This window comes from Canis lupus, chromosome 12 (genome assembly GCF_003254725.2).
Source record: "Canis lupus dingo isolate Sandy chromosome 12, ASM325472v2, whole genome shotgun sequence".
Taxonomy (NCBI): Eukaryota; Metazoa; Chordata; class Mammalia; order Carnivora; family Canidae; genus Canis; species Canis lupus.
Window position 1 is genome coordinate 27,816,689 of NC_064254.1, and position 18,847 is coordinate 27,835,535.

Below are 18,847 nucleotides of genomic sequence, written 5' to 3' on the forward strand. Positions count from 1 at the left end.
TGAAAAGCAGTCTCTCCCACCTCCCAATGACTTCCTGTGTGCCACTTGGATAAGATCCCCATGGCACTTACCAAAATCCTGTTCCTTTTGGTTTGAACTGACTAATCTGGCTTTGGCCCAGGAACCCCAAAGCACCCACCACAGACCCTAATACAGATATTTTCTCTAGGTCCTCTCTTTCTCTCTCTCTTTCTCTGCCTACTCCCTGCCTTGACTTCCTGTGTGGCTCCTCAAGGCATGCTGTGTACTTCCTCCAGGACCTATAAATAATAAACTTGTCTATTTCAACTCCGTTGCGGTCTTTTGTTGAATCACATTTAACATGTAGCGCTCTACTAACAAATGTTAATTTAACAAAGTCACATTTGATTTTCAAAAGGACTTTGTGATAATTTTCATACGTGAGGTGTGCATTAGTCAGGGCCTGTCAGAAAACGATGCAAACTCAGAAAGAGTATCATCTGAGTTTAATTAAGAGACTATTTTCAAGTTGGAAAAGCTTAAGAGAATCAACAAGTGACTGAGAAGTGTCTCGGGAATAGAATCTGTTACTGTCATTGAACCTGAATGGGCAAGCAAATGAAGTACTTTCTGCATTGTGGACAAAGATGTAAGTATAGAAGAAGGGCCACTTGATAAGAGCTGTGGTCTTGAAGAAAGGAATATAGCCACCCCAAATTTATATCCAGCTGCGATAATAGAGAATAGAGAATGTGATCTCTTCTTCTTTCTATTCCTTCAATGTCCTGCCTTCTCTCTGGCCAAGCACAGCTGAAAGTCAGAAGCGAAAGGGCTGTGGGTAATTGCAACCCATACATGTCAGCTTTCCAGAGTACCAAGAAGGGTGGAAAAAGATGGAGAATAGGTCTGGAAGTGAAGCAGAGAATAGGTAGTTTAGGGAGAAAGGTAAAAAAGCATAAGTGAATCTCAGATTTGGGAGCCATGCAGGAGATCAAGGCAGGGTTTAGGCAGATAGAGAGTGAGAGAGACAGACAGACTAACAGACAGGAGGACCTAGAACAAATGTCTTCACTCTCACTGATATCACTGGGTGATATCAAAGATATACATTCCATGCTGGGCACAAATTACCTCAATCTTGATCTAATGCAATGGTATCTTACATAAATTCCTAGTAGTACTTATCTCGTTTCTCCAGAACTGATTTTTTTTTTTTTTTTTTTTTTTTTTTTTACTTAAAAAATACTTCTTTGGCAATTTGGGAGAAGAAACTTGAGCACAAGAACTTATATCACCACAATGCATGAGAAGTCAGTAAAATACATATTTTACAAATAAATGGTGATCAATTTCATTACATTCTTGCTCAGCTGGGTCACAAAACACAACCCTTGATATCCTCATTCACTGGTAGACAGCTAGCAGAACTGCAGGCAATGCAGCCAAGGGGATATAATCATTTCTCTAAAGAGATACCCATATAGTATTATATAAGGGGAATGTTTTAAGAGGTTTATTTTAACATACTAGGCCTAATACAATAAAGCCACAAATAGCTAAAGCAATGATAGAAAAAATGTTCATTTCAAAATTCAAAAGACTAAAGAAAGATATTAGACACAATACTTTTACTTTCAAAACATGACAGCTTACATTAAAAGGTAGTCATTGGTTTCCCATTACTGTGAAGAACCTGATAAATTAGTTTGGGAATGTTAAAGTAGGCACACAAAAAATTAAACTCGAATCCAAGTGTAAAATCATTACTTAAAGTTCTAATGTATTACAGAGAATAAGCTCAGACACTCAGCACTCTATATCAATTTCCATTTAAATTCTAAGGAAGATCCAAATAGAGTTCTTTCTTTCATTAATTTTAGAAATGTTTTCTGTACTACTTTTTTCTTTACATAAACCTTGGAATAGAAAAGAATGTTAAGTTAGTTTGTAGACCAATCTTTTTCAAAAATACAGTAAGCGACCTCTAAGAAAATAAAAAAGTAAATCAAAAGGTGCTGAAGCATTAGATACTCACGGATATTAAAGCAGTACTGTTTATCTCATGTTGTTCTTAAACATTCAATATTATCTTAGTGAAGCAATGGATTTAACCTTGTCTGATATGGACATCTATTAATGGCTTGTCTTCGGGAAGTTAGGCAATTGGCTTTAATCGGCAATATCCTTAAGACAATAGAGAGAGTCTATGCACCATCACTTCTTACACATTCAAATGTGATGCCTAAAAACATTTATAATCTTTCAGCTTATTTCAGGAAAGGTAGATATGTTTAATCACTTTTTCAGTGGCTCAACTCCACAGTCTTTATGAATTTTAACATCATATTTCAGAGAATTACCAGGACTACTTAAGGTAAGAATAAATGGGCCTTCAAGAATTATTGTATAGCAGTGGTTAATAACCAATAATATACCAGGTTGCATCTGACATCTAGACAGACAATCTTATTTAACTGAGTGTGTTAAAATATCTCAGGAATGCCAAGGAGGATTCACTCTGAAGGAGAACAATGTGGCACCAACACTGAGGCACAATGCAAGAAAAATTATAGAGAAATTTATCATAGTTGTTACTTCTTTTCTAGTCAAAAAGCTTTGGTGAAGTGGGTCGGAATGAAAGCCAAATAAAGTAAATCAGGACAAGGTTGAAATGGAAAAAGGTGCTATGACAACACAGAGAAGGAAGAAATGAAGACCATATCAAGAACTTAAGAAGGTGATTGCCGCAACCACGATGCCCAAACGAAAGAAGCAGAATCAGCAGCAGCCGCCGCCACCACAACAGCCCCCGCTGCCAGAGCGGGGGGAGACTGGAGACGAGGAGGATGGGAGTCCCATCGGACCACCTAGCCTTCTGGGCCCTCCCCCCATGGCCAATGGAAAGCCTGGTGATCCCAAGTCAGCCCCAAACTGGAATCCACCCACATGTCCACCATCAGTAGAATGGATAAATAAGTTGTTGTGTGTGCATGCAATGGGGTACTACGCTGCAATGAAAATGAACGAACTCCTGCTACAGGCAACCTGGATGAATCTCACAAACACGGTGTTGAGCGAAAGGAGCCAGACAGAAAAGAATGCAGACTCTCTTCACAGAGGTCCTCCAGGATCAAGGGGACCAATGATTCTACCACTGCTGAGCCTCCCACCTCCTCCCAGGGGCAGAGGCCCAATCCGGGGAGGCCTGGGCCCCAGGTGCGGCCCATATAGTCGTGGCTGGTGGGGGGCCAATACTGAACCTCCTTTTCCTGGACCAGGCCATGGGGGTCCTTCCAGAGGAGGATTTCAAAAGAGCAATCCCCGAAGGCTCAAAAGTTGGTCTCTTATCAAAAATACCTGCCCGCCCAAGAATGGCCCCCAAGTTATGGAAGACAAATCCAACCGCCCCGTCTGCCGACACTTTGCCAAAAAGGGCCACTGTCGATATGAGGACCTCTGTGCCTTCTACCACCCAGGCGTCAGTGGACCTCCTCTGTGAGACTGTGCCTTCCCATCCAGGCTGGAAGGAGCCCTCTGACCTAGCGGCCATATATTTCCCTGTGGCCCTGTGATGGCTACTGTGAGGCTGTTCCACCCACCACCATCAGTCAGTGACACCCACCCCATCTCTCACCTCCCCCATTTGGGGTCCAGAGTTTTGTTTCATCACTGGTGCCCAGCGTGTGGGCTTTCTTCTGATTCAGCCTCCAGAGACTCGTCTTCAGGACCCCACCTTTGCTCTCTTCAACTGCCTCCTGGATCCTCTTCCCCATCGCTGATTGACTGCTGAACAGGAAACCTCTTTGGTGTTGTTTCTTGTGCATCTATCTGTCCACCCAGCCCTCGGCACTGCCCTCGATTCCTAAGAGCCCTGGAGTAGTTTCCTGCCATTCCCTTCTTCTAGCTGCTTGTTTTAAGTCCTTTTTATGTGACGAACCCTACCCCCAAAGTTGCCAGTTGCTCTGTGAAACTCACCAGGTTGACCTGGGGTCAAGTACGGATGACTGGTGCAGAGTTATTCCCTGAAAGGCCACTCTCCCTGCTTTTGGATTTTGTAGATCCTGCATCAGTAGCATGATCCCCACCACTCGTCTGTGATCACTGTGCTTTGTGAAACTGTGCATCCCCTCGTACATAGCCTTTCTCAGTGTCCGTGGCATCATTGTGACTTCCCAACACTAGAGTAAGTTTTTCTGCCAAAATGAGTGAGGCTCTTGATGCCCTCTAGATTTTCCACACCTCCCAACACGGGAGAATTGTGAAACTTTCTGCAAGACTGCCTCCCTGGTCTCCCTATTCTCCTGGTGTCGGTTTTTTTGGGTTTGACACAAGCCCATGAGATGTCCTCTAAAGCCTCTTACGGGCTATCCTATCTCCTCTCCAGCCCACTTTAGTTCGAGTACGTCATTGTGAGGCCACCAGCCCTTTCGTCTGAATTCTGTGAATCTCCACCTGGCCTACCCTTGGGTGGAACCTGGACGGTACTGTTGCCCTCGTCTAACCTTCTTCCCTACATCCTGGCACTGGTTGTTTTCTGTGAAAATGGCAATGAACAGGTTCGGTTTTGCACTGGCCCTGAGGAAATGGGTCAGGAGCTGTGCGGGTAAGAGGGAAGGATGAGAGCCGTTGGAGAACTGAGAATGAATTTTTTTTCTTTTTAACATTTTTTATATTAGTAATAAATGCAGTGAAAACAAAAACAAAAACAAAAAAAAACAAAAAAAAAAAAAAAAGAACTTAAGAAGGCTTCCCAGAGAGGTCAATTGATCTAAATTCTGAAGTACAGAGAAGAGATTTCCAAACAGCATACTAAAGAAACAGCACGTAGAAAAGTGTGAAATGTTTCCATTGTTGGTATAGTTGGAAAATTTTAGGATTATAGAGAATGGATGTGGAAGTCAATATAAACTGTTATGGGATTAGAGTTGGAATATTTTTAAGTGCTAGCTTTTCAACAGATGATTTAACAGGTGTTGATAAGTCCCAATTTCTCTGAAGAGCTTCAGATTAAAGCCTTACATGCAGGTCTGCAACTCCTTGTGGATATCTTACAGGTACCTGGGCTCCTCCCCTCTCTTTCCCCCAAACCTCTTCTTTCTAGCTCTCCCATAGGGCCCAAAGTCAAATTAGAAACTTGACCATAATCCTTCTCACACCCTTTTCCTCAGGCCACACATATATGCCATACCAGGATCTATTCATCAGTATGTACCTCTAACCTAAGTCCTCTTTTTACTATCAACACTTCTTGCCTAGGTGACTGCAAAAACAATCCATTTGGCTTCCTTGCCTTCAGTCTTGATCCTGTCAATTTATTCACCACAATGCAATGAGAGTAATCATGTTAAAATGTGAACCGATCACATTACTCCCCTTAGCACATTCAGAGGCTCCCTGTTGCTCTCAGTACCAACTTTAATGTGATTACCACAGCTTTCAAAGCCATTGGCAAACTGGTTCTGCCTCCTGAGGAATCTCTCAGCTTTCAATTTGTTCTCTTGTGCTTTGTTCTACTTTCCCAGTTTATACTTCAATTCTTAACTTAGAATATGGTTCTTCTGGAAAATCTTGCCTGACACTCAAGTCCGTTTTAGACATATATCTCATAAATTTATCCCCCTATACCTCATCAGAAGTCTAAGCTCATTATACAGTAAGAGCTTATTTATTTGTATACTTCCCCCACCTCAGAATCTAAATTGTAAGTTCAGTGATTTTATAAATTTCTTCCCTCCTCAATGTATCCCAGCACTCTGAATAGTGATGACGTTCAGTGTTTGTGAAACAGGTGAACAAATGTGTAGGGTCTTGATCAGAAAGACAATTACATATTATGTTGGGAAGCCTGGACTTTATTCTGTAAGTCAATGCCTTTAACTATACATCAAGAAGCATTGAAATCCATAAGGTAAAGGGGTTTCCAAGAATATCAATATTCCTCAAAATCAATGAATGTATCATTTAAATAGTTTAATTAATAATTAATAATTATGTGGCTTAAGATAAAACATATTATTTCAATGAAATTTTCTTAGCACTCTGCTACTGGAATAAGGCAGATTATCTGTATTTGTTTACTCTTCTCAGCCTTTAATTGCACATTGCAGAAATTCTTAAGAAACTATGTTGTAGGTTTCAGCAGATTTTATGCTAAGTGAAATGATATCCTTACATATAAATGTTAAGGGCTTGAAAGTCACATTTGCTTTATAAGTAATCAGTAGACATTATATTCTACACATTGGCTTTCTTATGAGAGCAGCTAGCAAAGTCTTGTCTTATTTATTGTATTGTGATATGATAGGGTTTTACGCCACTGCTGATGCCACAACCATCACTACAGATAATTTCAGTCTTAAGTGTTTCCTTAGGATTTCTGACCACTATGGTCTGCACTGAATGATCCCTCACATGACACCATGTATGCCAGAGGGACCACTGCAAAAGAGCTCAGAACCATCTGGGCTTCTTCCCAGTCTAAATGGAGTAGACATGAAGGCAACTTGTAAATTCAGGGGAGTAATCCCAAGGGGATGAACTTTACCCAACAGGAGTAAAAGGCAGAGAAGGGGTCAGTGAGTACATTCATCTCTCTCCCCCAAAGACTGTTGTTATTATGTTCTGTATGAGTCATTTGTAAGACATCTCACATGGCTGAGCTGAGACTATTATATATTTTGGTCCCATTCCCATTTATCCTCATTCTTCTCTGCTTCATTTCCCCTTTCCTCTCATTCTGTATACTATACTCAATGTAAACTTTTAATTCAGATTCTGTTCTCTAGGGAATCTGGTACAAGAAAGCCAGATTTTAGAAATTAGTGACTTACCACAGTTTTCTCCCAGGAGGCCACTGTGCCTGTTTTCTCATTATTTAAAAAATATTATACTAAGCCATTATTTACAAAGATTTATGACATTTCACAGGTGTTAGTTTGGAAAACAGTCTTTGATGTCTGTATAGTTAAAATGTAGCAATACAGAAAAAAAGGCACATACTGTGTTCAGTCTCTATCACTATACCAGACACCCCAGTTTGCTTTTCTAGAGTCATTCTCCAGCTTGTTCTACTATGATTTATGTACAGGAAACTGCCCCATCTGACTACATAGATGGGGCTTCTATTCTTTATGGTTTTTTATTTCTTTGGCCCAACAGGAAACCCTAGCCGGTGTTTGGAGGGAAGCAGGAGGTTAGGGTAATATTTATCCCTAGCAGAGGTCATGTCAAGCTGGCTGAACCCTTTGATTGAAGTCACTGCTCCCACATATCTTCCCCTTCCCTGTCCCTTTGGGCCCAGGGGTAGTAACAGCTTGTCAGTTCTTGCCTGGGGTTTCTATACTGTCTCTATGGTTCCACCACACTCCACTAACCCCTGAATTATTGCCACCTAGTAAATAAAGCCTGCTTGAATTGTTGTAATGTGCTGTGCTATTGTAACTGTTTAGATCCTGACCGAAACATCTGTCAATACACTGCCTTTGAAGAAGTGACCTTGCAGAACTGATTGGAGATATGAGAATGTATGAAAATATATATAGGGAGTAAAAAGTAACAGAGCTGGAGACTGTTAGATTTAAGGGGAAGCTAATGTAAATGATGACTTGACCAAGACAGAAAACAAAGAATAAAAAAGCTAGAGTAAAACTTGGAGACGATTACATGGAAAATCAAGCAGAAAGTATTTAGGAAGATAAAGGAATGTGAAATGTTATGGAGAGATGGGAGGAACTGAGGTTTGAAACACATCCACTCATTTTTAGCATTTAAGCCATCACTTTTGACCATGATGACAGCAACTTCAATAGAGGTGGCTGAAGCAAAAACCAGCCAGTCATGGACTATATTGTGAGTAGGAGGTGTAGAAGTTAAGAGAAAAAGTGAGACCTACTCTTGCTAAACCCTAAAACTTAGAGGAAGAAAAAGGAGTTTCTGAAATGATTAGATGTTCAAATTCTCACTAGAAACTTCCTCAAGTGAAATGATGCCTATCCAGTCTATTAGTATCATCTTTTTTCCTTCTGTCTAGTTTTCTCTTTTTATTTTATTTTTAGTTAATATTTCTACTAAACAAATAAGAAAAATCCATTGTATATATGAGTTACTTAGCAAATTGTTTAGTGAAGAAAATGAATATTATACCGTATTCCTTTTACCTGTGCCTTTTAAAAATTACTTATGACATTTTGATTTGTTTCTAATTGAATTAAATTAACAATTTATATAGTAAAGATAAGTTATTGCTGTTTTAATTCAACTGTTTCACCTCAGAGAACATTGTCTCATCTATTTTAAGAGTTAATAGTATCACTTGAATAGCCAAGTGTGAGAGTAAAAAGTAGTTTACATATGTTTGTATGTACATATGGTGGTAGTATCTAGACTACCACCATACTATGGTCTGAATGTTTGTTTTCCCCCAAAATTCACATGTTGAAATGTTAACCCCAAAGTGGTGAGATTAGGAAAAAGGGCCCTTGAGAGGTAATTAGGACATGAGGGTAGAGCCCTCATGAATGGGCTTAGTGCCCTTACCAAAGAGACCCAATAGAGCTCCCTAGCTCCTTCCATCATATGATGACACAGTTAAAAGACCGCCATCCTGAACCAAGAATTTTTCACTAACCAAACACCAAATCCGCCAGTTTCATGATTGTGAACTTCCTAACCACCAGAATTATGAGAAATAAATGTCTGTTGCTCATAAGCTACCTGGTCTGTGGTAGTTTTTTGTAACAGCCTGTATGGACTATGACAAGATTTTTACAGAAGACAATAGCATTTGAATCAGTATAATGAGTAAAGAAGATCTACCTTCACCAATGTAGCTGATGTCATCCAATCTTTTGGGGGCCCTAGTCAAACAAAAAGAGAAAAAGAGGGAATTCTCCTTCTTGAGCTGGCATATCCATCTTCTCCTCCTCTCAGACATTGGAGGTCCAGGTTCTTAGGTCTTCAGACTCCTGGACTTAAACCAGCAGCCCACCATTTCTCAGGCCTTGGGACATGAACTGAATTATCCTATTGGTTTTCCTGGTTCTCCAGCTTGCTGACAGCACGATTGTTCATATCGTATCATCCATAATGGCTTGAACCAATTTCCATAATATTCCTCCTTTTATATATCATACATATATATGTGTGTGTATATATATGATATCTGTGTGTGTATGTATGTATGTGTGTGTGTGTGTTTTTGTGTGTGTATGTATATCTCCTGTTGCTTCTGTTTCTCTGGAGAACTCTAATATACATAGCAAGGAAAGCTCATTCGCCTCCCATATAAACAGAAATTCATATTTTACACATTCCTATGTGTAACTATAAAGGGTATTGATTCTATAGTGGATATTCTTTTAATTTTTATCATATCAAATTTTGAGGATCACTTACTATAAACAGCATAGTCCAAAAATAGCTATCGTGAATATAACCTTTATATTCTCAATCTAAAAGTTTACATACATATCTACATACAGAATTTGAAATTATGCTCATTGTTACGTTAAATCCATGCAGTTTCTGCAAATAGATTTGTTGTTACAATCTTCCACTACAAATATTTAATTTGTCCTTCATAAATTTGGGATATACTGTGATTTAAATATTTCATGGCATTCGAAAACAAACAATTGAAAAGTGAAAATTAACTCATATTTAAATGTGTTTGCTTTTAGGACCTTTCTCATAAGACTGATTTCAGGCATAGAGCTAAGTATGTTCAACTCATTGGACACTTTGGTTCAGCCCAGTAGGGGCTCACAATGAACGGTTGTGTGGAAACCACTTATGCTGAGGAGCTAGTGCTTGATATTTCATTTAAGGGGCTCCTGTGGATTTGGCTCCAATTTCCTTTCATCCCCACTAGTTCTCTTTCTATTGCTAAGGTGCAAAGGAAAAAAAGACAAAGCAGCAGAAGAAAAGGGAAACCCTGCTTAACCGTACAAGCAGTTGCTGAGGTTCATCTGTCCTGTGGTCGAGTTATTAAGGAGCCTGCCTGTATGATGCCCATCTACAGAGACACATATAGACATCAACAGCAATAGTAGTAGTCAGATTTGCCATTTTGAACTACCAAGCATGAAGGACTTAAAGAGAGCTGGGGGCATAACCTCCCATTTATGAGCTGAACAATAAATGTTGCCTTCGATGCATGTGCCCAGTAGGACCAAAGAGATCAAGATAATGAGAGCTATGCAAATAGCTACATTATGATGGGTAAGAAATAAATCTCTCTCAGCTGAAAATCCCAATTCTATTTCTCCCTCACTGGCTCTCCAGAACTTCAGTGTCATATCGTGTTGCTTGTAGGTTATGTCGTTTTTGATATCTTGACAACTCTCAAAATCTACTCCCTTTCAAAGAAGTCCACTTTTTTCTTTTAGCGCTAACTCATGGTTTTCATTCATTCAAATTGAAAAACTTTGAAATATCTTTGGCTTGTCTTTTTCCTTATTTCTTTCTATATTGTTTATTCTTTGCCATTTAAATTTAAATCCCGCTGAATTTAGACTACTAGAATAATTTCATAACGGTTCTCACAATCTTTAGTTTTCTTTCTGACCAATATAACAGAGCTTAGTAAATTTAATTTTTATAACAGGTGAAGAACTACCTCTGCTTCAAACACTCCGTGAGTATTCTTAATTTCCTATAGAGAATAAAGTGTCATAAAGTTCAAATAGCGAGATGTTGCTTTTAAAAGCACAAAATCTGTGCAGCCCGAGTGGCTCAGCGGTTTAGCACCTGCCTTTGGCCCAGAGCCTGATCCTGGAGACCTGGGATTGAGTCCCACATCAGGCTCCCTGCATGGAGCCTCTTCTCCCTCTGCCTGTGTCTCTGCCTCTCTCTCTCTCTGTTTCTCATGAATAAATAAATAAAATATTTTTTAAAAAAGCACAAAATCTGATTTTGAATCTGAAATCGGGTTTTATGCCCACAGATTGCCTTGGCTTTACATTCTGACTTGTATTTTCTCATTTTTCATATATAGATAATACTATACATAAGTTATATTTAATGACGTAAAATATAAACATACCCAGAAAGGTAACTGACACAAAACATTTTCTGTATTTTTCTCTGCTCTAAACAAAACATGTCTACTTTTCATGTTGTAACATGTCCCACATTCTGTCTCTGGGCTTTTGCTCTAGGGGTCCAGTTTTATTTTTATTTTTTTAATTTTTATTTATTTATGATAGGCACACAGTGAGAGAGGCCAAGACACAGGCAGAGGGAGAAGCAGGCTCCATGTACCAGGAGCCCGACGTGGGACTCGATCCCCGGTCTCCAGGATCGTGCCCTGGGCCAAAGGCAGGCACCAAACTGCTGCGCCACCCAGGGATCCCTAGGGGTCCAGTTTTAACTAACAGTTTCCTTCTTATAAACTTCCATATGTCCATCCCTATTTTTCAAGATCTATCCATTCTCTGATGCTTTCAAAAATCCCAACCTGTGGGATGCCTAGGTGGCTCAGTGGTGGAGCATCTGCCTTCTGCTCAGGGCATTATCCTGGAGTCCTGGGATCAAGTCCCACACCAGGGTCCCTGCATGAAGCTTGCTTCTCTCTCTGCATCTCTCACGAGTAAATAAATAAAATCTTTAAAAAAAAATCTCAACCTACAGAATTTTCTACCTACTTAATTTGATTAAGTAGTTATAATTAAGTTGTTGATGATTGCTTTCTAGCAGGGTTATTTCTCTTTTATGTATATAAATGGTAACTCCCTTTTTATTCCTTTTTATCTATTTATTCTTACTCTTCTTCAAAGGTCTCCTTGGCCTCAATTTCCAAGCTATTCTGAATCCTCTCTTCTGTCACTATGGTGCATGTCATAGGATTGTAATTATCCTTTTGTGTCTATTTCTCTCTCTAAACTATAAATACAAAGGCAAGTCCCATAACTTAAGAACCTTTGTATTGCCAGCCTCAACCAAAGTATATGCACTATTAGATTGACAGTACATTTTGGTTAACTGGATAGAATTATGTATACCATGTCCTTTCTCCAATTCTCAAGAAGTCACCTGTACTTCACTACCTGGTGTAATTCCTACCCAGGAATGTTCACACCCCAGGCCTGCAATTAATGGTATGGACGATGATGATGATGATGATGATGATAATGACAACAAAAGTGATTACTATTCCAATTTTTATGGCTACAGGTTTCTAAGATTTTACTTAATTCTTGGTAACCAGAAAGATTCTGATTCTGTCATGTCAAAGGAATCAAGGGAAATTTTGAAATTCTGTGTCATTTTTCTTTTCTTTCTTTCTTTTTTTTTTTTTAATTCACGAGAGACACACAGAGAGAAGCAGAGACATAGGCAGAGGGAGAAGCAGGCTCCCCACAAGGAGCCGGATGTGGACTCAATACCAGGACCCCAGGATCATGACCTAAGGGGAAGGTAGATGTTCAACCACTGAGCCACCCAGGTGCCCTCTGTGTCATTTTTCAAATGTCTTCTTACCCTTTTCAAATTGGTGCTAAATTTTGACATGACCTCTGTACCACAGGAAGCCCACTGGTATTCTTAGGCTGCAGAATGACATGAGAGCTTAAGGAGCTATAATTAGTTCTTCCTTCCTTCCATCAATCTACTTCACTGTTCTCTCAACATCAAGAATTAGATTCAAATGTTATTTTTGAGAGTAAGCAAGAATTTAACAGTATGAAGATACAATATAAAATAGGCTGCCCATTTCAAATTTCTAATTTTCAGGTGGTACACGTCAATTTGTTGTAAGGAATACTCACTGTGTGGCAAAATCTAGTGTAAATCTCCTGTAAATCTCTACTAGTAAGCTTCAGAGAGTTAAAGCAGCTGGAGAGTGAATCCCCTAGGCTGGCCTAATGAGAATGACACCAAAATCAATTGATTGCTAATTGGAGAGGAAATACGTCACAGAAATTTCCACGTTGTTTAATGCAAATACAAAAAGGGCCTGTGTTTTACCATGCTAACTTAGAGGATAAGGTGGATACATGAAAGCAAACAATGAAGGAAAAAAAATGTGACTCCTGCATACAAGTTACATAATTTAAAGACAAAGCAGATCCTAAAATCAACATTATGCCACATGGGATAATTCAAGCATTGTCCTTTTCTAAGTCAGCACAATTTTCACACAAAGGAAAAATAGTCTAATAGCATTTACCTCAAGATATTAAATCACTGCATTAGAGTGTATAGAGATCAACTTACAAAGCAGTGAAAAAATGTCACAGTAAGTCTAGGCTGCTCACATTCTGGAATATTTTTTAATATAAAGTTCATTGCAGTTAGCTATTTATGAGAATAAGATTCTAGACATTTGCTTATACAATCACTCCCCATATGACACCCCCACAAACACCTAACATAATATCCACCACACTGCCATGGCAATATACCCTATAGGTAATTTTTTTCAGCCCAATATCTGTGGAATTCAGTTAGATCAATACTCTGAGTCATTTGAACCAGACTTTTTATGCTTATATGGCAATAGCATTTTATGTAATACTTTAAAGCAATCCTTCTGGGTGTACATCTACTGAGTACAGAATTCCTATTTTCCGTAGCTATTAGAAGTTACCCGGAGAATACTCCTATTTCTTTCTCAGGCCCTAAAATATCTAGGCGAGCCATCCATGGCAGATTCCTCTTCATTTAAAGAGATGCTCTTCCAGGTGTATTTGGGAAGCAAATATTATAACCAGAAATTATAAAAGCTAAGTCTGAGATAGCAATTTTACTGTTATATAATTAATTGCTCAACCAACAACTCCCACTGCTTGTTCCTGTTCCCAGCCCTACTGTATTTGAAATAAAGTTATGATCAAGATGACCTTAATGTTTCCCTCAGCTAGACTAAATTTGAACTGGCTTCCTCACTATAGGGCTCTGACCTCCCTTTCTTTAGGGCATGTCTTTTAGAAAACTTTCTACTGTAAATTCTTTTTCTGTTTCTGTCCCTTTGAGATGTAAATCTCTTAGCCTCTAAACCAGTTTTACAAACCAAGATTGTCTTCCTCAAGGGCCTGAAAGCCTTTTGTAATGTAATTATCAATGAAGTTGGTGCCCATTTCCCAGTCTCACCAGGAGGTTAGAAGTCTAATCCAGATAAGTGCCAGTGCCAAATAGCAAACACAGATATCGAATTACACTGACTAACCTATCCATTAACATCCTCTACTACTTTTCCACTAGCTCACTCCAGACCTTAAACTTGTGTGTGTTCTGTCTCAGCAGAGTGGAGTTCAATCACTCTCCTCTATTGCAATAGTCCTGAATAAATTCTTCCTTGCCTGTTTAACTCTGCCTGATGAAAAAAATTTTTGATAGAGCAGTTCCCTCTTTTACAGAAACAGATTAATATTTCTTCCCTCTATGGTTATTTCATCAAAATCAAAACACATTTTTCCAGAAGCATTTCAATATTTTATCTCCTTGATGTGCCTGTTGAAGAGACTATATGTTTTCTCTTAACACTCCGATTTTTTTCCCTTAAGTAACAGAAGGCATTATATTTTATTGGGAACATTCAGCCATCTAAAGTAAAGACTGTATTTCTCAGCTTCCCTTGATTGAAGCATTCCAATGTGACTGAGTTCTGGCTAATGCTTAATAAGAACAAAGATGTAAAATGCTGGAAGGTGTTCTTTAATGGAGGGAGATTCTGTTCATTGCTTTTACCTTGGTCCTGCTGGAAGGAAGCTAGGATTGCTGGAGTTCAACTCGTTATCTGAAAAGATTGAGGTGGAAGCACCAGGCTGAGGATGGCAGAGACTGTAAGGAGCCTGGATCCAGGGCGATGATGATGTTGTTGTTGCACCAGCCAGGTACTACTATTATTTACAGGTGAAACAGACTTCAATCTTTTTTTAGCCACATAGTTTTGTTAGTTTTATATGTCATTCCCAGGTCAATTTAATTCTAACTGGTATTGGTGTCCTTCCTAGTTCTCCAGCTATAGTACAGAATCTTCTTTGGTAACCACAAACTTTGAATACTTAGGCTCTTAAATTTCTCCACTTATTTTCCTTTTATTTACTCAAGTTTCTGTACAACTATTAGCAATATCTTACCAGTTATTTTCAGATAGGCCTTCCATACTACTTAAGGTTATTCCTAGAAATTGTATGTTTTTTGTTCTGTAGTCAAATAGATCATCTTTGATAGAATATCCTTTAATTAATTGGAAATGATATATAAAATTATATTGTTGTTTTGGTATATCACCATTAAAATGATTTTTCTACTAATTCTGATAGATTTCAGGTTTATATTTAAGACTTAGAAACTAAGGGATCCTTGGATAGCTCAGCAGTTTAGCACCTGCCTTTGGCTCAGGGCATGATCCTGGAGTCCCAGGATCAAGTCCCACATCAGGCTCCCTGCGTGGAGCCTGCTTCTCCCTCTTCCTATGTCTCTGCCTCTCTCTCTCTGTGTGTCTCTCATCAATAAATAAATAAAATCTCAAAAAAAAAAAAAGACTTAGAAACTAAATAATAACAACCATGTTGTATTTATTTTACCACTTATGACTCTTATTCATGTTTGTCTTATTTCACTGTCTTATTGTATTGTTTTATTTCAATGTGCTTCCACAACAGTGGTAAATGGTAATTGAAGTAGAATTTTTCTTCTTATTGTCAATAGTACTTTTTTGGTCTTATTAGCATCTTATCAATGACTATAACATTTTTTTACTTAAAATATGGTCTTGATCATTACGGAGTCTTCCATTCCTGTTTTCTATGAGGTTTAATCAAAAGGATGTTAGTGATATAAACTGTATTATTTTCATATCTATTAAGATGATTCTGCCTGTTATAATTTTCTTTGGGGGACTATTGGTGATATATATACATATTTAACATCACCTAATATGAGGTTATTCATGATTACCTACATAAATCTCATTTAAGTGAGATGAAATTTTTAATGTAATTCTGACTTTGATTTTCTAAACTTTACATAAGATGTTTACATTTATTTCAAAAATTTTGTTTTTGATTACACCACTTCTCCCTACACAGTAAAACAGTTTAACTGCTTTCCCTACCACCAACCTGACACCCACACACAGGACTCATTTCATTTCCTAGTATTTGTAAACATTATCTGAGCTTTGGAATCCTAAACATTTATTCATCTACTTTTATATTATGTAAATTCATTTTCAGATTATATTTGTCACTTCCATCCATTTTTATAATATTTACAGTATATTTTATGTTTAAATGATTCAACATTAGCACTATTCCTTTGGAATTCTTCCTTTTAGTGTATGGGCACACATCTTTGAGCACTTTTAAAAAATAAGAGTTAAATGAGTAAGATATTTATAAAAATTGTATTTGTATTTCATTAGTTCATGAATAAAATTTTTCTGTCATATCCCCCACCCCGCTTTTTATTTTTTAGGGGAGAGAGAGGCAGAGAGAGACTTTTAATTCTTAACACATCTTAATAGATGTTTCACAAGATCTATTGAGCCTGACATAGGGCTCAATTTCATAACCCTGAGATCATGATCTGGGCCAAAATCAAGTGTCAGGCATTTAATCAACTGAACTACCCAGGTGCCCCCTACCTTGTCTTATTTAAATCTTGATTCATTTGGTTTTCTTTTGACATTTAATGTTGAAGAGAAAAATTCTAAGGCAGAAACTATTTTTGTTATTTTGAAGGTAAACTCATTTTGTTTTGTTTTGTTTCCTACCTGGGTTTTTACAGTATTCTAAACCTATCCTTTCAATATGGACAATTTTTCTAAGATTTACCTAGTATGATTCTTTTTTAAACTTTGCCAGAATCTGGAAAATTCCTTCGATCTGCTTACACAAGCTTTTTTTTTTTTTTTCCCCCAGCACCAAAAGGTTTTCCTTTAAAGTCTTGATTTTTCAGAAAAACGGTCCTAAGAGCATGATTTCTGGAGTTGGAATGTCTTGGTTTAAATTCTAGTTTGACAATTTATAAGTTCTTCATCATAGGGAAACATTCATGAGCTCTCTTTTCCTCAGTTTTATTTTTTATTTTTATATGTTTTTAAGGAGAGGGGGCAGGGGGATGGACAGAGGAAGAGGGGGAGAGAGAATCTTAAGCAGACTCCATGCATTAGGCATGTCTTGCCTCAGTTCTGTATCAGTAAAGTGATGATAGGAAATGTACTATAAACATCATGGGATTGTTTTGAGGATTAAAAAGTTCATCTGCACTGTATTAAAGAAGAAACTGGCATGGGGTAATTGCTCAGTAAGTGGTAAATGTTATAATCACCTCATTATAATTTCCTTTCCTTTTCAATCAGGAGACACTTCTAAAGATTCTTCTCTACTGATTTGATTTTCTCAAGTCACTAACTTTCTTCAGTAGATTCAATGTGTATTTTACTTAAAACTCTGCAATTTCAGTTTTATTGCAATCCTTTCTGATCTCACCTATATTCCTTTTCATCTCAGCTTGTTGACTTTACATCTCATCTTCTTGCCCTTTTAAGCCAACTTTTCTTTCCTACGACATTATTGTCCTATTTCAGAATTTTTTGAATTTGATTTAATACAACATTTCCCTTGGATCCTAAAGTTTTAGAAGTACTCTTCCCTTTTCAAGGTGATGTTTGTTTTCTCTTGCTTTTTAATATTTTTTTCACAAGCTCTATATTATTATTGTTTTTAATTCATCAATATTCATCCCACAATAAAGAAAACCATGCCTATATCCAGTATTTGCTAATCAATAGGATAAGCAATTTTCTTTGTCTCTGACCATTGCCCATGGATATGTTGGTTTGAAAAACAGTCCTTTATTAAGTGTAGGTCGAGAAGGTAGTGTGATTCCTAAAGGAAGTAGCTTAAAACAGGATCTAAAAACTATTATGATTTTGAGGCTCTATGAAGAATGAGAGGGCATCTTTTCTGAATAAAGAAGGACATTGTAAAGACTACAATTTCAGATACACACTACTGTCTTTCTATTCTTGTCCTTAACAGGTGCTTTAATTTGGAGAACTATCTACCATGATAGGTTATATCCTTACATTCTACATCTACATACTTACATATTGCACATGTAATGCTAAAGCTTTATATTGAATGGAAAATTCAGTACTATAATGAGTTCAAAAATCAGTGCCTGTATGGTAACGGGAAGGCTGCTTAGTTTTCAGGTTCAAAGGGAATCTTTCAACCCTGAATAGTTAAGAGTGAATTATTAGTTAGCTAATGCCATGCCACAAACCACTCCAAAACAACTAACGTGGCTCACAATTCTATAGGTTGATAATATGGACCAGGTTTTTAGCTAGGCAGTCTTATCTTACACCCAGGTTCATTTAGGCTACCATAGATAGCTACTGCTTTATTTGTTATATTCAAACAATCTAGTATGGTCCCAAATGGGACAACTTATTTTTGTTCCATGTGTTCTTTCATTGTCTAGTAGGCTAGCCAGTGCTTGTTTACATCATGGTCACTGGTTACAGGACATTCAAGAGAGCAGTAAAAGAGTGTAAGATCTCTTGAGGTTTAGGATTAGAACTGGTGTCATGTTACTTCTGCCGCATAATATTGGCAAAAGCAAGTCACAAGGACCACTCAGATTCAAAAGTGGAAAAGTAGATACTGCTTCTTGATGGGAGGAGCTGTTAAGTCACATGGTCAAGGGCATGGATACAGGGAGAGATTGTAAGTTAAGGAAATTAATTTTATAATCAATCAGTCACAGTGGAAAAGCCAAGAAATATTTTCTAACATTTTATTGTGGAAAACAAAATTAATTTGACAATTTTCTCAGTCCACTTTTGTCATTTCTAGAATATTTTTTTTCTCTCAAAATTTAAGGTACAGAGTATTGGTGTTGTATTTATCTTTTCTTTATTATCTTGGAAAAT

The 18,847-nt window shown here is 37.8% G+C and overlaps 2 protein-coding genes across 2 annotated transcripts in view; one reads left to right on the top strand and one right to left on the bottom strand.

Moving 5' to 3' along the window:
* EYS (eyes shut homolog) overlaps window positions 1-18,847 on the bottom strand; it is a 1,522,493-nt gene that overhangs the window by 443,608 nt on the left and 1,060,038 nt on the right. The window lies entirely within an intron of this gene.
* LOC112641818 (proline-rich protein 3-like) lies at window positions 2,707-3,545 on the top strand. Its single transcript, XM_035698168.2, has one exon. It carries the CDS (start codon window positions 2,717-2,719, stop codon window positions 3,458-3,460), a length of 744 nt encoding a protein of 247 aa, XP_035554061.2. The 5' UTR covers window positions 2,707-2,716; the 3' UTR covers window positions 3,461-3,545.